The 27,900-nt window shown below is 38.4% G+C and overlaps 1 protein-coding gene across 5 annotated transcripts in view; it reads right to left on the minus strand.

Moving 5' to 3' along the window:
• The window catches only part of DNM1L (dynamin 1 like), a 35,439-nt gene extending 10,847 nt beyond the window's left edge, over nucleotides 1-24,592 (minus strand). For 2 of the 5 annotated variants that reach the window (XM_021549374.3, XM_021549372.3), the window contains exons 1-13: nucleotides 24,368-24,592; nucleotides 13,146-13,293; nucleotides 8,051-8,089; nucleotides 6,843-6,889; nucleotides 5,699-5,770; nucleotides 5,130-5,216; nucleotides 4,357-4,519; nucleotides 2,944-3,064; nucleotides 2,217-2,348; nucleotides 1,750-1,956; nucleotides 1,433-1,553; nucleotides 424-579; nucleotides 225-314 (exon numbers count right to left, since the gene is read on the minus strand). In XM_021549374.3, the coding sequence (XP_021405049.1) occupies nucleotides 225-314; nucleotides 424-579; nucleotides 1,433-1,553; nucleotides 1,750-1,956; nucleotides 2,217-2,348; nucleotides 2,944-3,064; nucleotides 4,357-4,519; nucleotides 5,130-5,216; nucleotides 5,699-5,770; nucleotides 6,843-6,889; nucleotides 8,051-8,089; nucleotides 13,146-13,293; nucleotides 24,368-24,469 (1,485 nt within the window). In that variant the 5' untranslated portion in view covers nucleotides 24,470-24,592. Of the gene's footprint in view, nucleotides 1-224; nucleotides 315-423; nucleotides 580-1,432; nucleotides 1,554-1,749; nucleotides 1,957-2,216; nucleotides 2,349-2,943; nucleotides 3,065-4,356; nucleotides 4,520-5,129; nucleotides 5,217-5,698; nucleotides 5,771-6,842; nucleotides 6,890-8,050; nucleotides 8,090-13,145; nucleotides 13,294-23,885; nucleotides 24,077-24,367 lie in introns of those variants that run through there. The other 3 variants (XM_021549375.3, XM_021549373.3, XM_085569649.1) reach the window with 2 other exon arrangements.
• Between the last annotated feature and the right edge of the window lie 3,308 nt (nucleotides 24,593-27,900).

Genomic DNA, 27,900 nt, shown 5'->3' on the forward strand with positions numbered 1-27,900 from the left:
AATTGAAACATAGGGGACAACATGCTTAACCATAAGCCCACCCCTTTGTTTTATATGTATCTATAATATAGAAGAGGATTCAAAATGTGCACATATTAAACAACTATCAATTTAACAAATAAGATTCCTTTAATAACTTGGGTTCCTGACTCTGCAAACAGAAGCATCAAGACTCCAGAAAACATGCACTTTTACCAGCAAAATTACAGTAGATGAAAACTTACCATTTCATTTGTGACAGGAAGTCTCCTACGCAAAAGACAGGTTACTACTTCAACTATGGCATCGTGCAATTTAGGAAACCTCAGTAATTCCTAAAAACAAACCAAAATTGCACTTGTGAGAAGTTTTTAAGCAAGTAATCACACACCCACATGCACATGCCAGTAATTACAATCCCAGTTGTAAAGCATGCTTTTTTACCTGTGTACTGTAATTACTACAGTGCTGGATAATCCTCTGCATTTCCTCATGAACCAGCTCCACACAGCGCAAGCTCGGTTCTTCCAGACGTTTTATTTGCCTTTTTACCAGCAACTCAAAGGAAACTTCAGGAACAAACAAGGCAGGACGGGGACCCTGTTTCAAAAGGAGGGAAAAAGCTGCTAGGTTGTATATAAAACGTGATGCATTTCTAAGAAGTAGTATCTGATGAGGCCCAGAATAAATCAGGTCACAGTGACGTCTCAAGTAGATGTAAAAATAAAAGCTGTAAGTTGCTATCTTTAAGTCAAAATGTATTAAACAATGATTAACAAGCATCCTTATAGAATCTTGCAGATTTCTACCTACTCATGTCACTTTGGGCTTACAAATCTGAATAATGCTTTTTTGTGGATCCACATTTTGATGAAATCTATTATAAAGATAAAGACATTTTCTTTCTAATTTCAGAGAGAGAAATTGCCATTCTTTATTGGACAGTCTTGGGCATCTAATACCATACCAACAAGATAGTTCAGTTTCATGTTTGGAGTCATTTCATTTATGACCATACAGACCAATGCTTAGCTACACATATAACATTTTTTACCTGAAATATGACATCTTTCCTGTTACTAAATCCCATTTTTACATTTTACATGTACAGGAGGATAGGAACATACACACAGATCATTACTATAGAGTACCTCATGCTCCGAGACCATTAACTGCCTGTCTGTCCACACACAACAGACACAGTACAAAAGCAGATTGACATGTCTGACATCCAAAGTCAAGCTTGAAGGAGTGAACATTTTATTATATACTGTGAAATTTAAAAGTGGCCTTACTCTGTTAATTCTCAGCAACATCAATTCCAATATTAGCATGAATCCAAATCTGTCAAGAAAACACTGAACCATTTCAAAGTTGTTCCCCTTATATAGAATTAAACCTTAGGTTCCTATCTAACATACAGCCACACACTCAAATACAGAAGAACACTCACAGTGGCATTTCTAATGGCAGTCAGAATGTCAATTGTGTTAAGGCCACCCAGAGGGTCAACAGATTCTAAAGTTCTTCCAAAAGTCTCATGAAAAATATAACAGATTCTGGCTCCACCACATCTGAAAGAAGAAAATAACAACTGAAGTAGCAAATAAGAAGAAAAAAGCTCTCATTGACAACCTTTTTTACAGTTGCTTGGATTCAAACATTTTTGAGTATATTATGGCAGTAGTAATACTGCCTGTGAGAGCCAGTAAGAGCCACTGGGTCAACTAAACCACTCAGTCAATAATCCTGGAAAACATTTGTACTTACAGCTCTGAAGTCTCTATGTATTTTGCTGTCCCTTCAATAGTGTTACAATATTCTGTGGCAAATTTGGTGATAAGCTGCAATAAAGTAGCACTTTTGTCTTCAACAGGTTCTCCATAGCTGTTCAGTAGAGACTGGTACTGGGCAGCTAAAACATTAATTCTGGTTTTCAGTTCTGGCAAGCAATCCCTGATATGATGCATCAGCAATCTAAAAATAGAAAATAGTCCCTCATTAGAAGGGAGGAAAACTTTCAGCTTTATCACCTCCATCAAAATAGAGAAGAGACACAAAAAAAACACCAACAGAAAAGATTTACTGGGAAAATTACAGTGAATTCAGAAACCGAGAGAACCAGAGTTTGCAACCAGTTTTCTTTATTGCATTACTGCACAGCACCAAAAGAGACACTAAGGGTAGAAAGGTCTGCACATACATCTAACACATCAGTTTATGTCTTCAAGGAATACCTGTTCAGTGTTCTAGCAAGATACTTGGTTCCATTTCGATTGGCGAGGGAAGGATATTTCTTTTGAAGAAACCCATACTCATCACGAATGGAATCAGCCACACTCTTCTTATTGTTTATATCCAACTGACTCCTGAAGGTAAAAGGCAGAGTTACACACTAGTTACTGAATGCAAAGTAAAAGTAATTTACACTTCTGCTTTTCAGGACAGAACATTAAACAGCTGGGTTTTGCTTTACACACATAACTCGCCTTCCTTAGACTTTAAAGGTTTTTATTTGTTTCTCCATGCAGCATACTCAACAAATTGATATTGGCAGCAACTATACACAGAGTAAGCAATGCTTTTATCAAAACTACATGAGATTTGACCTAAGTAAGGTAAAAAAAAAATACAGCAAACAGCTCCACAGCCAGATGCATTTAGGACTAATATATACAGGACCTGTGCTGGATCAGAGCTACTGTGAACAGAAGCACCCCTCAAGGTCGAGGACAAGAGCAGAAGTGACACTACAGTTCTTTTACAAGTGTCCCTACTCCTCTCTTCATTAACAGTTGGTTGAGTGGAAGAACAAAGTGAGCAACAAGCTTCTCACTTGCTTATTCAGAAGTTTATTTCAACATTGTCACCTTATTCTTCAAACTATATTCATGGCTAAAAAAGCAGAAGCATTACTTCATATTAACAGAGTTTTTAAAATAGCACCAATGTGCCCACACAGACCTATTCACTACTCCAATGATGCCAAGTTTGACTGGAATCACTCTTCCCATGAGCACATCCATAGCATCAGTGCCAGCATCCATGAGATCCAGCTTTGTGATAACAGCAAGGGTTCTTCGACCTACCAAAAGGAAAACACTCACAGGGATCTTCTGATTTGATCAGAGTAACTAAAACTCGTAATTCAGCGAATGAAGAATTAGTGACCTAAATTCATTAAATAGATGTATATTGCCCATCTAAACCAGGAGGTTGACACAGAGGATTTATCTGGGACCTTAATATTTCCTGAGCTCTTGTTCTGAAACAAATCTGCAAAGAACTTTTTATTTAAAATATAACACACTTTTTGAGTCCAAGAAAATAAATCAGCATCTCAGTAAAATTAATAAGTTCTTGGGTCTTGAAACTTTCATGTGAGTGTAGCTACTTCAGTACTGTAGGTTCTCACTATATAGTATTACTACTACAGAATCTGCAACATGATCTGCCACTCTAGACCTTTAAATTTCAGAATTTTGGGAAGTGATCCAAAAGACACTGTCAATCATTTTTAGAGGAGTAAAATAAAAGGGATATCTTGAACCAGGACAGTTTAAGTGAGCAGACTGCCAGAAGAGGTTTCCCTCAAGGTTATGTGGCAGACAAGCAAAGCAGACTTGGAGCTTTGAAACAATCAAGAAATGTACATTTTATGAGAAATAAAAATTTGAGGTACCAACACTAAATTTTAGCTTAATTTCTGTATGCTTATTTTCCAAGTGTATTAATCTATGTTCTTTCAAAACACACAGTGCCATTTGTTAGTCAATGGTACTGACAGCACTTTGCAAAAGCAAGAAGCAGGCAGCCAGTAGCTTCAGATCTGTTTCGAAGTCCTTAGGTAAATATAAAATGATAATCTTCCTACTCCATTAAATCAATCAGTTCTCCCACATAAATTCAGGGCACCAAAACTGATCTTATCCTTACCAGAAGTCACTAAGCTAACAGCCAGACACCAATTACTAGCTGCAGATTGCATATTTTCTCTACCAAAGGAAATAATGTTGGACAATAAAGCATGAAGTTGCCCCAACAAACCACTGTGAATGACTAAAACTCTGAAAACCCCCAACATTCTAACACCATTTTGCTGCTGTGGAACGAGAAGTGAACCCATGACTGCTAGAATAGCTACTTGGTCTGTTGGCAAGCCAGAAATCTATCAGTTATTGACTCATCCCAGCATTCTCTTGAGTTGCAGAGACTGCAGCAAGAAGTCCTTAAGCAAATACAAAACTAACATTTTCTAGGAAATGTGGTGACATTTACTTTTCTTACTGTATTTTGCTCAAACAACTTCAGTTTTATTTTAGGATTGAGTTTTAAAAAGCAGTTGAATTACAGCATGCAGTTAGCTTTGGTGCTTACCATCTGGATCCACCTCCCGAGCTATTTTTAGGGCTTCAGAAGTGGCCATGTCTGTGTTAGCAGCTGTGACTGCCAGGATAATGGAATTGGGATTGCTGATGAACTGAAGGATGAGCTCTCTTATTTGAAGTTCAATGTCTTTAGGCTGATCACCAACAGGAACCTTGAGAAAAAAACAAGATGGAACTGTTCAAAATTGTGTCTTTATTCCTGCATGAGGCTTGATGTCCAAGAGCCACATACACAACTGGCAGAGTGGGGTGTGGATGTGTGCTTGGGCAGGGAAAGAAGTCATCTTGTCATCTTCATGTCTCAGAAAATTACTCCGTATGTGACCTGAACAAGCAGGATCTGAACATTTCTCTTAGGATACCCTCACTTTATACAGCCTCTTCCACAAAATACACGTAGCCACTCCTGGAGAAGCAATGTGGAAGAGACTTTCCAAGTTGCCAAATACTCATCTATCTGCAGGTACAGCTCTGAGACCTGGAGTGCTACCTCTTCTATGGAAAAGAACATGCAGCCATACACCTACTATCACTTATATGTAGAAAGAGGAAAAACATAAGCAAATCTATCTCTGACATCAGCAAAGTGCAGCAAAAACCCAAATCTTACCCCAGAAGACAGTGACATGTCAGATTTACATAACACTACTTAACCCCAGGAAAGCAGTTTATCTAGCAATGCAGAACAATGGCAAAGAGTGAACAGGCACACCTTGTTCCAAAATACACACTGAGTCAGAAGAGGAGCATTTTGCACCTTACCTTTGTCATTCCAGGTAAATCCACAAGAGTCAGATTTACAACATTAGATGAAAAAATCTTAAGATGAATTGGTTCAGGACTGATCCCCTAGAAATACATTAATAAGAAGTAATAATTACTGCTCTGGATTATTTTAATTCATCATATGAAAATCCAAAGGCTGTAGTTTCATACTAAAAAGAATTTCTTTCACCACATACCTTAGAACACACAGCAAGGAAAAAAGCCAACCATCTGTCAACCAATTCTTTTGTCTTTGTAAGCAGCCAGTTTTATAATTACACTTAAAGCCAGGTATGTAGAAAAATGAAAGCAAGTTTAACTGAATGTTTATTTTTTGCACTTTTATTACAGAATCTTGAAGAAAACCAAAAATTCTCTGACTTTCAGCTGAAGTAATTGTTCTCATGAACACAGTGAAAACATCTCAAGCTAGCAAGAAGTATTCCCATTGTTCTTCATGAGAACAGTTAAGTGCTTTTCACTCCTAGCTGCTGAAACTCTTTAAGAAAGGTTTAAGCAGCAAGAAAATCAATAGCAAGAGAACAGATGGACAGTACAGGATTTACCTTATTGTTTCCTGAAATCCTCTCTGTTTCATTTTCTATTTCCTGACGAATTTCATCAAAATCTGTATAGATCTGAAGGAAGACAAAAAGAGTTTAAAAATTAAAGACAGCATTCACTTACTTAACTGCAAAATAATGTCCTGTTCTCCAAGGGATGGTGAAAATCTCTAAGTACACAGAATGTCAAAAAAATACGTAAGAATTACTAGTAGCCCTTAAACTGATGCAAACAGGAATGATCAGTGCTAAAAATTACAAAAATTGGTATTTAATCTGTTGACTAATTCTGTGAGATGGCAGTTATTAAGACTTATAACCAATGTCAGACACAAGTTGTTAATTTGTGTCCATCTACAGAGAATTACAAATAGTTAATTCCATTTTGAGTCTAGTTGTAATCCTTTGAAGTTAATAAGGAACATGTGGCCTAAACCACTTCTCATCTTGAAGAGGACAAAGGGCAGTTTCATTTTCAAATTTTCCCACTCTTGTAAAAACTGCTCTCCTGCCACCAACCAAAAAAGGTTAGCACAGAGCTACCCTTCCACTGATTCCCTCTATATTCCTCTCTATCTCTCCTTCATTTTTTAGCATGCCTAGAAGGTGAGAAAATCAGCTTAAAATAATAAACACATCTATCATTTATCTGCCAACAAAAATATTACTTTCTTCAAGCAAGAATTAAGCTTTGTCTCTTTCCTGAGGTGCTAAGCCATCTCAGTTTGTGCTCCTACACCCTGATGCATATGAGGCTCTTCCTTCTTTCTCACAGCTTTCTAATAAACCTCTGAAGTAGCCAATTCTTCAATGGACTCAAATGACTTGTGCTTACACCTTGTCTTTGTGACATTAATTCTAATTTTGGCAGTGCACAAAACAGAACAATCAACAAAATAACCCAAATAGGACTATGATAACTCAGCAGAATCAATTACATGCACAACAGACATTTTACTTTTTCAAAAGCATTCTACTCATAAAAAGCAAAACACAAAATCCTCAATATTGTACCATGTAGTACAGCAGGTATAATAATACCAATAAACATCTTCATTTCAGGAAAGTCAAAGGAAGAGAAAACAGAATGAAGTATATATCTGTTAACATATTTATGACACACACTTCATCAAGACAGTAAACATACCTTATTTTTGGTATGAAGAAATTTACCCCATTCTGCAGCATCTACCTCTGAAAACAAAAATGGATATATGAGAAAAATGTAGACATTTCACTAACATTTTTTCCAAGGCATGGTCACTGAAAACTACAAGATTTTTTTTTTCAAGCAGCAAAATAAAAACTTAGTTAGCTTTCTACAGTTAGATGCTAAATAGGTCAGTATAAGTAGATTTATGACTCTGTCTAGTGAAACATTGCACCTCACTACTCTAATTTGTCTCACACAAGGTCCACCTTCCTACCTATGACTGAGCCAATCATCTATCCTGCAATCCTTCAGAAATTATCTTGTTCACTAAATATCAGCTTGTAACAGAAAACAAAAGAATTATTAGCAATAGCTTAAAAACCTGGGAAAGAAAAGGCTAGCATTAGCATATTTTTTTCTAAACCATGCATGTGAGATCAAATTACAGCTGAAAAGAAAAAGTTAGGAAAACCTGCAGAGCTAAAAGCAAACAGAAAATACGTAAGAATTCTGCATAACAAAGAAGCCTTAGGAGAACATGTCTCTTCCCAAATCTGCCAAGGACCAAACATCTCCACTCTTGTCAGTCACCACTGAGGTCCAGAATTACTTGAGGACTATGCAAGAGCAGTCCCAGAAACAGCAAAGGAGGTTTTGCTCAATTCCTGCTTTGTAGCACAGGCAGCAGTTTGAGTCACATTGCAAGATAGTCACATTTTCACTATTAGGTTTCCAAGTATTAGAGACAAGTTCCATTTTCAATTTTTAGTTTGGGGTCATTTCCTTTGTGCTCCCTGAAACAGCAATCTGCTCTACAAGAACTGTCCATAAGAAATCTGGCCCTTTGGCAAACACATGGCTTACCTACAATCAAGTAATCTTTCAAAACATTTTTTTCACTAAAGTTGAAATTTAAGAAAGTTGATCAACAAAGATCTTTCTTTTTTAAGGATTTGGGAATTAAAAGTGCAGGAAGTTCTATGAAGTAGCAACGGCACAGAGAATAGCAAAAATTATCCCAACAAGGTCAGAAAACTGAAAATCAATCAGATCACAAGACAGCAAAATAATCACCACAGTAGCTGAAGTGTAAAAGGAAAAGTGTAATCAGCCAACAGTTATGTGGCATGAAATGTAGGTGATTAGAGTATATAAGCATGCACTTCAGGTATAGGGAGAAAAAGCAAGTGGATAAAGGCAACCTTTAGCAAGGTGTCTTGAATTTTTCCATGTAGCAGGGTCTGCAGTTAAAGAGAAACAGCATAGAATGGCATTTAACATTTTTAATGATATTTAATATAGCATTTTATTCACTTTCAGTACCAGATTCTATTACAAAGAGCACAATGCATGCAGACAGATGTACATGCTATTCTAGTATCGATGAAAGTGTGTAACACATTAGCAATATGCACAGAAATAAGACATTAACTAAACACATATAAATTATGCCTATTAATCAGATATTTTATACAATAAAGTTGATGATGACTATTATTGCCATACACCTAATTCCAACAGATCAACATATTTTCTTATCTGAGCACAGAAAACAACTCCACAGAGCTAAACTTCTTTGGCAAAATATGATTCTCATAATTTACTCATAGGAAGAACTACAAAGAGAAAAGAAACTTTTCTAATGTCATTGGAACTAGTGTTACTGTATGGGAAGTAAATCTGATGCTGTGCATCCATATTTTTAAGACTCAATTAAAGAATAACATCAGTTCTGAGACAGATTTAAGAAGAGACAACATATGCATTACCCTTCTCAACTTTTAATTTTTCAAAGTATTTATGGAAATTTCATTACAAAAAAACCACAACTTCTTATTGAGGGGCTGATGAATTTAAAATTATATTTTCCTGTGATGTCTGTAAACACCTTGAAAGTGCAAACAGCTAAACTGGTTTTGTTTGTGTTTGTTTATGCCTGTTTGATACAAAATTCAGGTAGCATGACAATAATCAACTAATCTGTTTGAAAAGCTTAGTTCATCTGGAGAGTTGATGTCTTGTTCAGTCAAAGGTATGTGCATCATCAATAGAAATATGATTTTGATGGACTGGATCTGTTAAGGAAAGATTTTTTAACCCAAAATTTCATCCCTACAGGCACAAAAGCTATGAAGAAAATATCATTAAGAAAAAGCTTTTGTTTGTATTGGTTGGTAAATACGCAAAATGACATACCAGTCTCCAAAATAAGCGCAAAATGAAAGGGTTCCTCCATTCCAGGTTACTTAATGGGTTTTATTTACTGTTTAGAGGAAATAAAGTAAAATGCACATAGAGGAAGAACCTATAGTATGTTCAGTATTTACTGCTCTTCTCCTCTTGAAAATTGAATCCAAGGGAGTAAAGAGAGGCCTAAAGCCAGGAAGAAAAACACACTGTTACATTTTAAAGATAGGGATCAAGTACTCTTTAGTTATGGTGGCAAATTCTGGTGTGATTTGCAGCCAGCTACTAGGCTTAGTTCTATGTATAAATAATTTTTTTCAGTATTATCTATAAGCTTCTTAAAATAAATATTAAAAAAACTCAGGTCAAAGACACTGCATTTTAACTTGCTAACACCTATGGAAAAGTTTCCCAATAGATCTAATTTAATGGAAAGGAGTTTTTAGGAAAGGAGGAAGGATTTGCATTTCTCTAAATGTAACAATGCTCAAGGCAAGGAGAAAGTGTTTTAATTAGCCTACATTCAGCAACCCACCCTTCTGGTTTCCACAAAGAATGTTTTTTTTATCACTTATTTAACTGGTAAATCAGCCTTCCCTCAGTTATGTTATGTTTTGGAAGCTTTTCAGGCAATACCTTCAGAAGACTTAATTGCCTGATTACACTAAAGATTAAATGCTAAAGATAAAGGTGTGAGCAAACAACACTTTGGTCATGATGTAATCCAGTATTACACATTATAATAAATTACTAAAACAACAGCTATTAAGAACACACAGATCCTGCTTTTCAAAAAAAAACCAAAACAAAACAAAACAAAAAAACCCCATGACATCTTGTGAATAAAGCAACAGTCTCTTATTTTTCTGGTTTTCCATATCCTGTAGTAAGACCTGCAAACCTTAATTAATACCCAGGAAAAGCACATATATTATTGACCTTTCTCAGGACTGCCCTCCACCAAACTGTACTTGTTATGTCCTACTCTGTAATATTCCTTTAAGAAACTCAATAAAATACAAAAATTACTGACTTCAGTTATTCATGTATCTCCTCTCCCCTTATAAAGCAATAAAAATTTTACTCATTTCCAATGGGAGAAGCTGCTGGGAGTCATAAAAGGCCACCACTGTAGAGGATTTCCTGCAGCATGGCAATGAGAACTTCCCAAATACTAACTGCTGTACCTTTTTTCCCATCCTTGACACCAACTAGACAGCAAGTATTTTTGAGGGAAAGCTCTTTCTCTCTAGGGGCTTCTACAAAGCCAAGCCCAGTGAAGCAGGCCACACTGTTTGGGAGCTAGGGGTAAGAGATTCCTATCTGAAGTAGACAACAAAAGGCGGACAAAAGTGTTGTTTTATCAAGCAATGGATCTGTATTAATTATTCCTGTGTTCTGTATCAATTCTGTCTGTTCAGAATTTGAACAGTGTTCCATTTCCTATCTTGGAACAAAGGAAAAAAGGAACCAATAAGCATTTACTACTTGGCCACTGGTATGTTCTCTCTGATTTTCCATTTCTGGACTACCATTATAGGTCTTCACTGCAAGGACAATTTAATAATTCACAAGACCAGGCCCAGTTCCCTGATAAGTGCTGCTTCTCTTGCAATATGATCAGAGAACACCACAGTGTGGTATCATTGCATCAAACACACCATATGTGCTGAATCACTAAAGGCCAACAATAAACAGCAAAAGCATGATGAGAACATCTCCCTCCCATCAAATTACACACATTCTCTGTAGAATATACAGATCAGGCAGTTATAAAAATACAGAACTTCACATTTAATGGAAAATTTATCTGCTATTTTCTGACTCTCTTGATTTATTGCAGTGATCACAGTACAAAGGGTATCACTTGTCCCTCTGTAAGTGAACAGCACAGTCAAAAGTGCTTTGTGTTAAAAACTGGGAAGCTTCCTGGATGCCAACACTCCAAGAGACGTGAAATTAAAGCTTGGAAGAACCACCATAGCTATTTTGAAATAGCTATGTTAATATATAATACCAGTAGAGCAAGCATTAGGATGGATACAGGTGACAATCACAAAACAGAAGTCAAAAGAGAAGAGAGAGTTGTATAAAAGTAAAACTGTGTGCACAGAGAGTTTAATGCCAGCATTCAGAAAGCAGCATGCCAAGACTGATTCTCTTTTGTCCAATATACAACTTGTAAAGAAGAAATCCCTCATCTGGATAAAATTAATTTCTGCAAGACTATTTCCCTCTGGGGAATTCCAAAACCATATTCAACCCTACCTCAATATCCACCTCATTGCAAATAAAATTACTCTAAAAATAGACCTCTAATGGGACTTATTACAATGCTACACAGCACAGCCAGGATAGGAGGTTGTCATCTTTTTTTCTTTACAAGCTACTTCTCATCAAGTACAAGCTCTTCTCAGATGTAACACCACAATCTGAACATAAGCTAGACCAAATCAGTGACACCACAATTTAGACCACAATTTGCCTGAATTTTGGAGAGAAGAGACATTTCAAACTGTATTGGTAAATCATAATTTCTGTTCCTATCACATCTCTGTTCTTACCAAACAAGCCCACATCTCTCTCAGAAGAACAAGACGACATTATAACATTTACATCTTACATATTGTTTTCCACAAAAAAATCAAAGCGGACACCATAAATAATATTTTAGCCTAACATCCCTATGAATTTTAAATTTTAAATCCGAATCCCCAAATCAAATGCAACCTAAAACAAAAAGGCTCTGCCTTGACTCAGAATACTCTAATTACAAAACTTCCTTTTACACCTGTAAAGTTCAAAGAAGAGCAAAATAATATTTTACCCTACAACTCAGAATCCAAGCATTCTGAGAAGTTCTAAAATACAAACTATACACCGCGCAGTACAAGCAATGTAAAACTGCATTTAAAGACATCAAATGTGCCTTTTCTAAAAGCTGCACAGAGATTGAATTCTCCATCCTTTAAGGTTTTCAGACCCAAGCAGATAAAGACCAGAGACACCTGGACTTGACTTTGGAGTTTGCCCTATTTTGAGGAGATTGGACTAGAGGTCTTCTGAAATCATTTCCAGCCTAAATTGTCCCTACAATTTCTGACGTGGTTTGCATGCTAATTGTTATGAACCTTAACTGTGTTCTCTGCCAGTGACAGTAATTAAGATTGGAGCTTAAACCTTTCAAACAGCACAATACAAGTAACTGTCCTTCAGAAATCAAAGGCCATAAATATTACAGGAAAATAAATACTGTAAAGACCCTCTGATACTTGACTTACTATTGGCAGAAACAAATTAAGAAAAAATTGAACACAATGAGAATTAATATTTATAGTTCCAAGTTTATAATGCCAACATAAGCCTGTGCAGTTGTTAGTGTGTACATAAAAAACCCTAAGATTTATCTTACAATCAGAAGGTGGATATGCCCCTGCTGCTCCTAATCAGGAGCATTAGTTGGTATAAAATGAGCATTGAAACTCCCAAGGGACAACTGAGATCACTTTCTTGATTTGCTGAAGGATAAAATAGAAGCAGTACAGAAGACAAGCTTCAAAGTAAAACCTACGGAATATTTAAAGTGCCCTGCTTGGCGCCATTGGGAGTCTCTCAGTGCAGCCCAGCAGGGTGGCATCTGTAAGCTACAGAAATTGTCAGTTCAATTCTGTCTGCATCTACTAGAAGTTTGTTTTCATGTCTCCAGAACTTATTTCCTACCTTCCTTCTAAAAACTCTCATACTCATCACCTTCTCAATGAAATACCTTATATAAACAGCAAAAGGGGAGGGGATGAAAAACTCACACAAGAAAATAATGTGGTCTGCACTTCAGACAATTGTCTTCACAACTGAAATGCCTGTTTTTCTCAAAATAAATTCCCAAGAACAGGAAAGCTTAAAACATTAAAGGTATTTTGAATATCCAGAGATTTTGACTTCATGACATTTGCTAAATGGAAAAAACTGATGTGACAACAGCTGTGTTTCCTTCCAAGCAAATTTTAAAAAGCATACTAAAGTTTTAAGATTACAGCAACTGATTTTTCATTTAAAAGGACAGGAAAGACTTGAATAAAAAGGCAAAACACATTCTTGGATCACACTTACCATGTTCATCTCCAGCTCCTTTCCGACCATCCTCTGGGGAAACGTGCACCAGCTGCAGAATAAGGGGTCTCCGGGTGACAACCCCAGTACCTCGTGGGAGCAGATCCCTCCCCACAAGACTTTCCAACACAGAACTTTTTCCACTGCTCTGAAAAGTGGAACACAGCTACATTACTTTCTGAAACATAAAAATGCTGTGGTATTTTAGTTTGCTTTCATCTGGCCTGCAAAGAGCACTCTGTCTTGTCCTCTGCTACAGAGTGCCTGAAGGAGCGTATGATAGACTCCCTGCAGACACAGCAGTGCCACTGCACAGGCACTGAGGGACACAGGTCTGCTACAAGCCTAAACCTGCTTGGGGTACTCAGAACAGATTTCTATCTACATGGTTTGCCCCATGGTTTTTATCTCTTAAGGTCAAACTAAACTCATAACAGGTTTCAGAAAAATTAATCTCCTATTTAACATTTTCTTCCACAAATATCAAACTCTCCAGAAACATTTCTGGAAAAAAACACTTTTCTTTATAATGCTCAAAAAGAAATTTGATCTATTGTACTATGTAATTTTCTAACATTTTGAAGTAAATCTGCTTTGCAAACTGAGGAATTTAACCCTCGGTTAGTATTTGTTAGAATTAACAAGGGCTGGCTGCATTGATATGAGCAGCAGTCATTACACAAACAGATAATAACAATGTACACTTGGTTGGGGGGGGTACATCGGCTGCTACAATCTTACATTCCTTTCAGTTTGAGTTTGGTTGGGTAGGGGGGTTTTGTTTGGGGTTTTTTTTTTGGTTGGTTTTTGGGTTTGGTTTTTTGGTTTGTTTGGTTTTTTGTTTTGTTTTTGGTTTTTTTTTTTGTTTGTTTGTTTTTTTTTTTTTTTTTGTATAATGCATTGTATCAGCTTGGTAAGTACAAACATTGTTTTACACCCTAAACACAGAAACAAACATTGTTTCATGGCATCCCACACACACTCTCTCTGTATATATTTAAGTATTTACATAAAAAGAAACTGTAAAAAGTTGTGAAATACTTAAAGGCTGTGAAATTACAAATATTCATTGAGAGACTACATTCAAAATGCTCTCTCTTTGTCTAAGAGTCACAATTGGTCTAACAAACAGCTATGAAAACCTGGGTTTTAAAAGTGATTCCAGGCAAGTATCATATTAAAACTAACAATAAAAAATAGACCCTGCTTTGTAAACATAGCACTCAATCTGATTGAGAAGACTTTGTCTTTTTAATAATGCTGTATTAAACTCCTCCAATTTTCTGCACCTCTAAGTCTATGTAGTAACACCATGAGAAAACCTGCTCTGACAATCCTTGCCACCATCTAGGAAATATTTCTGTATTAATGCAATTACCAAACAATTATCTTGTTAAAACACAAACAAAAGAAAACAAAACAAAAAAAAAAAGGAAACCAACAGATGCTTCTGACAGCTGGAATGTGCATTATTTAACTGCTATAGAACCTCCACTCAGCCTACCAGTTCTGAAGTAACAGATTTGAGACTTAAAGCAAATGATGAGTTTATCACCTGGCATAACATGATATAAAAAAGTAATGAATATCCTTAAATCCCACAAAATTAGTGACATTAGGTGACTTTTCTAAAACTGAAAAGTAGATCAGAGGTCAAGCAACACATTACTATCATCAGACAGTAAATTTCTACCAGTGCAGTAAAACAAGACACAAATATATTATATGAGAGCTTTAAAACCTATTGAAATAGGGCTTGTATGCAAAATGACAAAATAAATATTAAAATACAAGGCCAAACCCCTAGAAAGTTTGAACAGCAACAAATGAAAGCCTTATTTTATTGTACCACTTTATTGTACATGCTTTATGGCACAGAAAAAAAAAAGATGTTTATCAAAAATATCATTTGTCTCAACAGGCAAATAACACACCAATGCAGATTATGTATATTGTTCAAAGTAAATCTAAATCACATTTGACAGCAGTGAGATCAACGGTTTAGAAAACTTGGAAGAAGAGCAGGGTCAAGCAGAAATACAGCCTTATTAAGATTTGTTTTTCCTTCAAGACTCCCCTAGAAAGTTATTAATAATTTTCTTCAACTGTCCTTCTCCAAATCAACTTTGGGCACCTTCCCTGCAAGCAGCTTGTAACAGACACTGGGCACTGAACTCTTATCAAATAACTTAAGAACAACCCGACCACAGCATGAACTAGGTCTGCAAGCCTCCCTGACAGAGCTCCTGTTCCGGCCCTCTTCTGAAGAACTATTGATATTATAGACTGTAAAAAAATAAACTTACATAGACAAATAACAAACCACTTTTCAACAAACTTAAAACAAGTGAAATGCCTAACCAGAAAAATGAGAGATGATATAGGTTCATTTCCTGCATTGGGAAAAACCAAAAAACAAAGACAAGTGCCTCATTTATTAAAAATATTTCAAACATTACGAGGCATCTGGATGTGGCACTTGGGGATATGGCTTAGGGATGATTATGCTGGCTTGATGGTTGGACTAGATGATCTTGAAGGTCTCCTCCAATCTTGATGATTCTGTGGTCTTTTGAGCAAGACTTTCTTAGGCATGGGAAAAATGATTACTCAGTCTCACAAGGCTGGAGATCAGACTTAGATGAAGTGGCTTCTCATGAACATACAATCCAAGCACATAAGGGATAGTAACAAATAGCAAGAATCCTTAGCAACCTCACCATGAAAGGAAAGCAAAATCCATGGGACAAGCTGCTGCACACTGCTGCTCTTTAGTCTTTTCAAAGGAGGTGTAATGCAGGAACTAAAATGGACACACCAAGCTAAGCACAGAAGCAAATCACTGTGTTTTACACCACTCCTAGTTATCTCTGGATGGGGAAGGAACAATGTGGATCCTTTGCAAACACACTAAATGAAACATTACAGTACTCCATGCATCAGGAAATTCTTTCAAATTGCATTACACTCCCAAGTAAAGCAATCTGTAGTTGGAATACAATTATCTAATGACGCACTTCTTAATCTGGGCTTCTCAGCATCCATTACCAAGAATTGTCTGGGAACACAGTGCAGAAAGCAGTAAACACAAAGCTGATCTTGTTCTGCCAGTGAGGGGGAAGCAAGGTATATGGGTCTGTTAAGAATACAAAGTCAGTTCAGACAGTCCTTCATACAATATATGTAGACAGACACTAATACTGATAACCAAAGGAATTTTTAGGAACGAGTCTGCAGAAGTATCACTTGTTTTGCCATCTCATTGAAATGCTCGTCACAATTTTAAGCATGGACTGAAATCCATAAATTCATTTCATGATGGGTCAAAAAACGCATTAACAAACTAACTTTTCATAGGCCATCAGGCAGATTTTCCCTCTGGACCCTAATATCTGGTCCTAATTTGAAATATCTACTAGCTGTGATATCTAAAGGAATGTAATACAGATTGCTCAGATAAAAAGCGGTGGGGGGGGGGGGAGGGGGGGGGCAAATACAGGAACATCTTGTGTCACTCCTTTAACCTTTATGTCAAATTACCATGGCTGAGTGTATTTTACTCTGCTCTGTCAACCACCATTAATTTCACAGAGAAACACCTGTGTCTGCTGGATGGTAAAACCATTTTCCTCTAAAGTACTAAGATAAAAAGAGATGATGCACACAAGACTTCAGTATTTTACATTTATGTACTGTCAAAGTGTGTTGAAACCTTATCAGCATTCTCACTGCCTCTCTAACACCTGTATATTCATCTTTATTTTAGATTAATCTGAAGATGATGTTGACAATCAAAGATGAAGGGCAGACACTGGGAAACAATTGTGCACTTACCCTCCCAAATTAAAAAGCTGTAATAATTGTGATCCACTCCAAATAACCAGCACCTCTACTTTTAACAGTCCTCATGAGGTTGCTTTGCTTCCCTATCCTTCATGTCTTCTTTACTTGTCCCTGCATGTTTCAACTGTGTGTACTTAAGTATCAAAAGGCACTTGCTCCCACCCATTACACTTATTCTTAAGAGAAAATGTGAGTTACAATCTGCTGCATTACAAACCACAGTTTTAGGAATTCAGAAGCAGCACACAGCAAGTGCATGATTTTATAATTGTCCAGCTTCATTAACAGCCAGAGATATTACTTCCAAAAACATTTCAGGGTCATTGACACAAGCCAGATGGAAGAGACTCCATCTTGAAAATGCTGAAGTAACCTTGTGAGCAACCATTCAAATTCACCTCATCCCATTTATTTCACCTTCTTCCTTATTCTATTTCCAAATCCTCATTAGCATTACTATTTTAGGAGTCTTGTTCCCTACACCAAACAGAATGCAAAGATGTTTTCTCCATATCAAAAAAAGAACCCTGACCCAATCCTCTTGGCACCACTGAATTATTCTCCACTTTTAACCCCACCAATGGGGACAGAGACCTAGAAGACCCTGATGGAGAAGACAAAGGCAAAGAAAGGATCCAATGCCTCAGCCTTGTCCATATTCACTGTCCCTGGATCACCTGTCACAGACAGCAGCAAGCCTTTATGTCCCTATTTCTCTTTTTCCTTAACTCCTGATCCAGTGCTGGAAGTTCCTGCTGCCTTTGATGCCCTTACTTCCAAGAGTGGCTTTCTCGATACCATCTCTGCCTATGCAAGCAGGATTTTTATATCCCTGAGCGAGCTTGTCCTTGTTCTATCTCCTGCATGATTCTGCTGTGCTGAGGCTGAGTCACGAGTTCCTTCAATACTGCTCTCCTTAGACCTCCACTCATTTTCCCAAGCAAGTGGATGGACTATTGCTTTGTGCTCCATGAGACTGTCCTTAAAGAAATGCCAGGTCCCTTGTGATTCACTGTCCTTTAGCTCACAGGGACTCACATTAGCTCAGTAAATAAGCAAAGTCTGCTCTTACTCTTATGAAGTCCATGAAGCAAGAAGGCAAATTAACACAAGGCTCACCTGGAGTCTCACTGATGCACAAGAACCATCAAATTTCTTACAGTCACATGCTTGGATTGTTGACTGTTTTATATTTCAAGTATTATTAAAATGATAATGGACTTGAATTAGCTGCAACAAACTTCGAGTCATCTTACAAGAACCTGCTGCCTTCCTCTGTCTATCTTTAGACTTCATAATGTCTTTGTGGAGCCAATGCACAATACATCATCTGTGGGAAAAAACACCACGTTAAGGATACATGTCCAATAAACTACTGGGAAACTTCCAAACCAAAAATTAGTTGAAAGGAGTGTAAAATTTAGCTCATTGCTTTTGAACAGGGCAAACTGGTAAGTTTTTTTACTATTTCATCCAATAGGGAAAAAAATGCAAAGAACTCCTGCAACACAAAAGAGACTTTTTACAGGACAGCACAAGAAAATAGAGGCAGTGATGGCAGAATTCCCTGTGACTTTTGGAGTGGCACAATACAAACATTTAAGAATGACAGTAAGGAACTGTGAAGTAAGAGACACTTCTCAATGAGACATACTAATTCCTGAAGAGTTCTATTAAGCAAAGCAACGCATCTGGCTTTGAGATGAAACAGTGGCAATTCAGCAATTTCTTCATACAAGAAGTACAAAAGTCCTGCTCGTAAATCCTGCTCTTGGCAATCTGTACATCCAGAATTTCCTAAATTTTCATTCTATCATTGGGCAATAAAAGCTAATGCACTTGTGCTGGGATCTCATGCACAGGAATATTACCCACACTGGTAGTTTAAAAAGTTATTTGCAGTAGCCATCTTAGAAGAGTTCAGCCCGCTATAACTAAAGAACAGCAGTATTTATTTTTCTTTCCTTATTTTGCAAATACAGATTATTCTAGAATAAAAGGTGACTACGCATGCAGTTTCAGAGCAGTTCTACAAAGGAACTGCTTTGGTTGGAACAGATATTATAACAAAATTTTCATATTTAAACTAGGAATGCCCCAAGCTAGGCTCTAAAGAGCTAACAAATTTAAAAATTTATTTACTAATCAAAAAAGAATGTTAAAGCTATAAGCAGGCCAAATGAATTATTTTAACACATTGTTTGAAACAAAATAACACTTCTAAAAGATGCAGAAGAGACAACAGGCTGATCCCAACTTGAGAAAGCAGTAAAACCAGCATAATGCACTGCTTATTGTTGCGAATTACATGCAAGATCTTGTCCAGACTACAAGACTGTTGTTCCTGCAGGGCATTCCCCATTTACTTGAATTGAGAGCTCTACTGAATAAGTCAGTGAGAGACAAAAGTCACAGGAACTACCTCCACATAATACAGCTTATGTACAAGCAATAAGGAATGCCAGAACTGGCACAGCTCAGTCAAAATTCTTCAGAAATCCTGCATTTACAGCATATCTAACTGCAGACGAGTGCCAAACAACAGCGAATACAACAGTGATTAGCAGATGTTTTCTTCCTCAGTACATCAATTCCCAAAGCCCTCCAATAATTCACTTAGGAAAATAATGCCTCATCTAAGTAGAAACAAGTTACAGACTCTCAGTTACATCATGGAACTGTGGTATTTGAAGATTCCCATTTGCAAGCCAGATATACTGACCTCACATAGTACTGTGTATACTGCTATATTAATGACTTGCAGTAAAGTAAATCAAAACCAACTTGCATATTCAAATTTTAAAAGTTCTAAACAACAGTATTATTAAAACAAACCCAAACCCTAAATCTCTAAGTTAGTCAACTTTCTGGCTACTACACAAACAAATCTTTTCCAAAAACTACACAGGCACTTTTTCCTCCAGATTGTGAAAAACAAATGCCTGCACTGTATGTTTTAATACTCTTCCCCTCCATCTTCCTGAAAATATGTTTTCTTTGCACTGTGCCTCCTGGACAACATACAAGATTCACCTGGTCTAATTAAAATACCAGTTTTCCAAGAAAAACAACTGCCAATTACAAGATGAACAGAACAAGGTCCTTGCAGTAAAGCATCAAAACAAAACCAGAAAAGAGAAGCACAAGACTTCTTTATCCACATCATTCTACAACTGTGAATTCTGTGCAGACTCTCTGCTCTTCCAAGACAACCAGGCATTTGCAAACAATAAAATTAGTATCTTCTAAATGGTGTTTAATAATGTTTTCATATTAAGAATCATAAAATGCTAAAATGCAGGATCAAATTATTAGACCTATCATTCTATTTTAATTCATATAAGGTCTACAGATAGAAAAAGTGAAAATGCCATCCTTTCAATCACAGAAACTTTCAAGACCCAAAAAGTTCAGCTGTTCAGAAACAGGGGGCCCATCAGAGCAAAGAAACAGCACAACAATAAGTGCTGTTTGCACTATATCATATTAACAGCAACATTTATATTAATTAGCTGTTTACATTTACCAGACATGTCAACCTCACTTTGCTGCTTGTCTGAAACAAACAGAACAGTCAGGGCATGACTTGACAGGAGCAAAGAATGGCAAAAAAAGGAAAACTGTTACACCCAAAACCAGAGACTGTAAATGTCAGATATGAAAGCAAATTTTAAAAAAACAAATTAAATCAGGAAGTTTGCAAAACATCTGGGAGAAAAAGCAAACTGTCCCCAGCCAGCATGGAAGCAATGCTCTGGTTACATCCTCTATTCAAATGTAGATACTAATGGGTTTTTGCATCTGCTTCAATTGCCACAAAGATCCTTGGACAAAACAACAACAAAAAAAATCAAAACAAATAAACAAAACACCACAAAAATCAAACTAACAACTCAGCAAGAGAGGCAGGAGGAAGACATGGCTGTGCTTGGCATGGGTTTTTCCTTGTTGCTTAGTACAAACCGGAGTTTCCTTCACCTCAAACTGGCTTTTTGCCAACACAATGTAGGCTACACTGAATGAGCTAAGTGGCTTGAATTTCTGTTCCCCTGCCAGGGAAAGTCACAGAAGCTCTGCAGAGCACCTGAAGTTCCAGACCAAGGTGCCAGCCTCTCTCAGGATGCTTTGATAGCATCTGCCGAATTCATTTCCTTATCCTACTAGCCAGGACTGTCCATTACCTTCCCGTTGCTGTCAACTCCTTAACAGCCAAATCAGCATTCTTCCAACTATTTATCTTACCAGAACATAAATATCCACATATCCAGGCTGTGGATACATATATACATATCCACATGCTCAGGCTGTGACCTCAGATCAAGAAACCTTCCACCTTGCAATAACAAGTGGTTTAGCATCAGCATCAAACATACACAAAACAGAAAAAAAAAAAGGAATAAAAGTCACACTCGTCTGTGAGTCAATCCCAGGGCAACATTTAGCAGAACTACACCTCCCCATTTAAAGACTCAAAATGGCATTGGCAGAAGACTGAGCAGAAGAACTCCATAAATGTGCACAGGAAAGGTCACTCCAAAATCTGACCTGTCAATTCCATCAGTTGCTACATCAATTTTGCTACAATATCTCCACTTCAGTTAACACTAACAAGTGCAACTAAAGCCCGCAAAGTGATTTTATGTTAGTATTAGAATTTTGCTACAAAGCTGACACTAAAGTTCGTATAAAACTAGGCTGACGATTACTAAAAATCAAAAACATATTCAAAAAATTAAGGGCACAAAAAATAAATAAAGACAATTCATTTTTACCGACTTCTAGGCAGATATTTTGTTGTCTGGCTGGTTTTCTTAAATTTATTCTAAATCTTATGACCACTTTGGTAGTGTAGGCATTTAATTTTTGTGATACCACCTATCCACACAAAAGGCCATCGTTAATTACTTTTCTTCCCCTTGTCTCCTTTACTGTAGTTTTAATGTGTTTAGTTGAGGCACTTCAATACCACCATATTACCCCTTAAAATACAGAGTACAAAGCACTTGTATAAACCAGAATACTGAGTATTACAACATTACTGAACTAATATTTTTATATCATATTGCTAACCTGGACACTTTTTTCTTTTTGCACTTTAGTCATACAGTTCTAAAAATGGAACTGGAATACTGACTTGGGGAAAAAATAGAACACCTATCTGGAAATGGCAGAAAAATCCTGAAACAGTGAAGAAAAATGGGCAGTTTGAAGGTGTCCTCTGACTACAGCACAGTTCCCAGTCTTCTTAAATGACTCTATGCTAGGATACAGAAATAACTTACACAATATTAATGGGGAGAATGAGAAGGAATTCTCATATGACTGAATGGCAGGAAAACCACTACAAGTGCAAGAGGCCATCTAGATGTGCAAAATTTACTGAGAAACAATTTGCAATTAGCACCAAAATGTATCTAGAAAGAGGAAAAATTAAAGCATTTCAATTGCTCAGGGCACAAGGGAGGTAGGAAATGAATACCAAACAACAGAGGTGGGGGGAAGGGAACATGGAAAACAGAAAATATTCACAGCAGAGTTAAGGCTTATAAACAGCTTCTAAACAACCTAGAAAAGAAAGAAATAACTTAATGCACAGAATGAGAAGCAGAGAAAGACCTAAGCACAAAAGAACAAAAGGGTAGAGAAAAGAGAGAAAAATAAAACAGAAAACTACTTAAAAAAGCACTTTTCCTCTCCTTGCTGAATATGTAAAAAGGTCATTTAAAAAAAGCAAGTGGCAAATGGATGCAAAAAAGCATAACTTAATTAACAGAGGATTACAGAAACCTTAACTGGCAGCATTTGCTTCCTACAAGAAAAATGGAGGTGAAAAATTCAAGACTGTTTATTGTGAACATTATTCAAAGACAGCATATGCCAGTGGGCTACAGATACATCAAGTGTGTGAACAAACTTAAAGGCCACACAGCAGTTCACAAAGAAACATTACTGTCTAAATGGCACATGTTAAATAAAAGGAAGAAAGCTACCAGCAGCAGAACTATCAGCTCTAAGCCCATATGTGACACATCTCTAAAAATGTGGTCTCCAATAAACTGACTCCAAATAAATAGATTAATAATATTTTATTTAAACTAAAACTAATTGCATAAAATAAGTATCTACAGAATTATTATGTCAGTAAAGACAATTTTTTCTTCCAACAACCCTGACTAAACCAAAAACAACCCCAAGATACAGCTTGCTAGATATTTTGGTATATATTTTTCTGGAGTCCACAGAGGACTTTGTTTTGGGATGATAGGAAATTTCATGCTAATTTCTGGGGGTTCATAAATATCATGGATACATGATATTGATATAGATGGGGAGCCCCGAATAGATATTGATATTGATGGGGAGACTACTGAAGGCAAACACATGTCAATACTGTTTTAACTCTCAGTATTTACTTATGGAAAGTATTTACACCTAGGAAAAGATAACTAGGACAGAGTTGTTTAAAAGTATTTTTAAAAAATGCCACTTCATAAAGTGAAACTGGAAAAAGTACTTTTTTAATCTTACATAGAAAAATGCCATTGCATTTACACGTACAGCTGGTGTTTTAAGTTATCAATTAAAATCCTGAGTACACAGTACTTGGTACTGAAGTCTTCGGTGAGCATGCTACTGTCAAGGAGCACAGCACATTCAATACATATTTAAATATCACAGAAACAAAACGAGCGCTCCATTAGCTTCATCTTCTACTCCCTTGCGACTGCTGCAGCTCTGGTCAGGCACGTTCAGCTGCCAAAAGTTCTGCTGAAGAGCAGGATCCCATTTGAAGAGATAGGAGAGGATCTGAGCTATCTTCGAGCCCAGGAGCACTACCAGGCTCACAAGCACGTGTTGCAACTGTTGCGGCCAACAGTCGCTGGCCTCGCCTCTCACCTTCACTCCCCATCGCCAGCTAAGACAAAGAGTCCAAACGGCACAAGAACTCGGGGAAAGGACACCCATCCACGCCCGCAAGATGCCGTCCCGCTACCACATCCCCTCCGTCCGGCCCGGCCCTCGCTGCACGGCCGCTGTCGAGGAAGGGAAGTCAGGGCCGAGTAGCGACGGCGATCACGGTGAGAGCACCGCCGCGCCCCCCGGGGATACGGGGCACCCGCTGCCGCGGCCCCGCGGAGCTGCCGGGCCCGAGAAGCGCCCGAGGGCGGGCGGCGCAGAGGCGCTCCCGGCGCAGCCGGGGCCGAGGCGGCGGAGCGGCCGAGGGCGTGCGGGGCAACGCGGGCACCGAGAGCGCCCCGCCCGCCTCGCCCGTCGCGCTCCCCCGTGCCCTTGGCGGCGGCGGAAGCGCGATGGGCAGCCCGACCTTGCCCTCGGGGCGGTGCCCGCCCGCGGCCCCGGCCCGGCGCGGCCCGCCTCACCTGCGTGCCCACCACCACGATCTGCGGCAGCTGGATGATGTCGGCCCCCACCGTGTTGAACACGTCCTGCAGCTTGTTGATGACGGGGATCAGCGCCTCCATAGCGGCGGGCGAAGGGACGGGCCGGGCGGGACGTCGGCGGTCGATGGACGCGACGGGCACCGGCGGCTCCCTCAGCCGCCCCCTGCGCCTGCCGCCATCGGCGCCGGCCCCCGCGCACGGCCCGGCCCCGGCAGCCCCCGCGCGCCCGCCGCGCGCGCCGCCGCCGCCGCCGGGCACCATGGGAGTTGTAGGCCGTGCGGCTTGGCCGCGCCGCGCCCCGCTCGGACGGCGCCGCGGCCGCCGGCGTTCCAGGGGTGTTGTCTGAGGCGTCATTGCCGGGTTTTGTCACACAGAAACACGGACTCGGCCGGGCTGGAAAAGGCCTCTGGGATACTTGGGTCCAGCCTGTGATCGAACAGCCGCATGTCAACTGAGTGCTGCTTCCAGTCCTTCCTTACACACCTCCAGAGATGGTGACTCCAGCACCTCCCTGGGCAGCCCATTCCACTCTTTATGTGAAGAAATTCTTCCTAATGTCCAACTTGAACCTCCCCCGGCACAGTTTAAGACAATGTGCTCTTGTCCTGTCACTGACACCAGGGAGAAGAGTCCCCAGGAAACAGCTGTAGAGAGCGACGAGGTCGCCCCTGAGCCTCCTCCAGTCTGAAAAACGACAATCGCTCGTTTTAAAATTTTACAAGCTTAATAGTAATAAAATGATTCTAAAAATAGAGTAATAAGAATTTAGACAGAGTTAGGACAATAAAAGGTAATAAAAAGCAAAGAATTATGAACGTTCAGATGCTTTCCTCTTGAAAGCGTGGCTCGCTAACAAAGGATTAACCCTTAAAAGCAGCAGCCTGTTGCATATTCATATATCTCATACATGATGCATAAATTCTTTTTAAACAAAGTGTGTTCTCTGGTTATCATCAACTCCTTCCCCTTAATCCTGGTGTCTCCTTAAAGATGGAGAGAAGGTGGAAGGAGGTTTGTCTTTCCCAATAAGGAGGCAGTAACTCTTAGGTGTCTTGTTGCCCTTATCTCTGTGCGAAGAATTTCTTGATTATTTCATCCCTTTCTTGAACTAGTTAAAAAAAAATATCTTACATCGCATACTTTCCATTATAACATTATGTTATAACCTAAAACCGTATCTACCACATGACTTAAAAAGGATTAATGTAGTACTACAAAATGTGTTATGTGTTACATGTTATGCGTTCCAACATAACATATATAGTATTGAACTTAATATTTGCAAAGAGCCAGTAATTTAGAGCTTTTCCTGCCAGAAGAGCAGGAAAATTAAGCTGCTGGGGCAGGGAAGAGGCATAATGGAGGTAGTTTCTGGGGAAGAACAGAACTGGAGATCTGTTCCTCCAAAGTGCCCAGTGAAAGGAATATTCTTCCATTTCTGTTCATATAGTGAGAATTGCAATGGACACATGTGGTACAGCTATATTTATTCTGTTTGCTTTCTTGTAGATGTTTGTTGTTTTGCTGTGAGGCTCTTGGATAATCATCTGAAATTCTCCAACTTAGATGTGTAATTACAGGTTAGGTTGAGGTATCTTAGGAAGTGGGTATTGTAATGTAGGTGAAACCAGTGGAAAGAAATTATGATGTCTGACTCCAGTTCAGAAGGTTGAATGATTTCTTTATTATAACTATACTATAATATATTAATATACTATTTAAAGGAGATACTAAAATTACATATCTACTTTTTCTAACTATCATATCTAACTCACTAACAACTTGTGACCCTCTCTCTTGAGACTTCAGACACAGGTGGATTGGATTAGCCATCAGGCTCAAACAATCCTCACCAGAATCCAATCAAGCAATCACCCCAGGTAAACAATTCTCCAAACACATTCTACATGAGAAAAACAAGGAACAGAAATAGAAATTGTTTTCTCTTTCTTTCCTCTGTACTCCTCTATAAAAAATCCTGAAAGAGAGAAGAACGTGACTGCCACAAGGGGGGAACTGTGTGAGATCTAATAATCAGCTGTGTTATAAAAAGATAGAATGAAACCAGACTTGTGATGTGAGATCACAACAAATAAGCTGTCTCATCTTCAAATGTCTTTCCTTTGAGTGCATTTTCTGGAAGATAAATTACGAATATGCTGGCACTATGTTAATATGGACTTTGTTCTTTCTTGTAAGCAACAGAGTAAAAAGGCTTCTGAAAGTTTCAAGTTTTGGATGGCGTTAGAATTCTTATTCTTGTTCTATACAAATTAGTCTTTTCCAGTCTTCACATCTTGAAACACTCAAATGTCAACTGAAAGAACATGGATATGTGTTCTTATTTGTATATCTTTTCAGCAAAGTTTCTCATTCTTGGCCAAGCAATTTCACACTGTCAGAGGGATAATATTTTGTGATAAAAGCATAAAGATGGCTAAGCAAATTGAAACACTCCAAAATTCAGTGTATTCAGCACAGAGAGAAGCAGTTAATGTGTGTAAAATTTTGGGAAGAAGGTCCTGAATGACTGGTGAAGGCTTCCTGTCATACAAACATTATCCAGTGATTTCACTCATTAGCTCTCAGCCTGCAGCCGATGGCTCCCAGAGATCATAAACACCAAAAAGTCATTTGGCATCCATCTCTCCAGCTTCCAGGACAAAAGGAAGTGTTTCCCTGACATGACAAATAATCTTTTTAAAAGGCTTGCTGTTCCCTGTCAAGGCTGATCTCCTTCCTTGAGGTGAGGCGAGGCGAGGCAAGGCAAGGCAAGACAAAGCAAAGGGAAGGGGAAGAGGAAGGGGAAGGGGAAGGGGAAGGGGAAGGGGAAGGAATATCCCAGTTGCACAGGACAAGAAGCTGCTGGCTCCCAATGAAATGGTTAACACCAGCTTATTTCTCTATGCAAATGCAAATCTCTTTTCTCCTACCACTTTTATTTTGTCTTATGATTTCATGGACATCCCTGTGAAATGGACAAAGTGAAACCTGGTTTCTGTCTTAATTTAGACCAGAAGTGGGACATCTCAGCAAGAATGTAAAACTGGAAAGAGGGTCAGAGAGGGACAATAAGGATGATGAAAGGTGTGGAACAGCTTCTCTATCAAAACCAACTAAGAAAGCCAAGAATGATCACTCTACAAAGATATGGCACAGGGTAGCAAGGACCAAAGGTCTGTGTATTCATTAGCAACCTGGAGTGGGTGAAAGAGGATCAGGTTTCTTCACTCTCCCTTCCAATAGAGACATTTTGGGAATATATAATGAACATAAGAGCCAGCTCAGAACAAGACAAAGACAGTAACCCCTTGCAGGAGTTTTGGTGACCTTTTGAGCTCCTTACCAAAGCACGCTGTATACAGTAAAATTTTAAATTAGTTCAGATGTTTCATGGATTAGTTTAAGAAGGAGAAATGCATTGCATATATAAAAACAGACCTGTAGGGATCAAATCTAGCTGGGGCTGTTTCTGAGCTGGCAATGTTTAGGAGCTGCAAGAGCAGCATGCA

This window comes from Lonchura striata, chromosome 1A (genome assembly GCF_050655825.1).
Source record: "Lonchura striata isolate lonStrDom1 chromosome 1A, ASM5065582v1, whole genome shotgun sequence".
NCBI classification, from domain to species: Eukaryota; Metazoa; Chordata; class Aves; order Passeriformes; family Estrildidae; genus Lonchura; species Lonchura striata.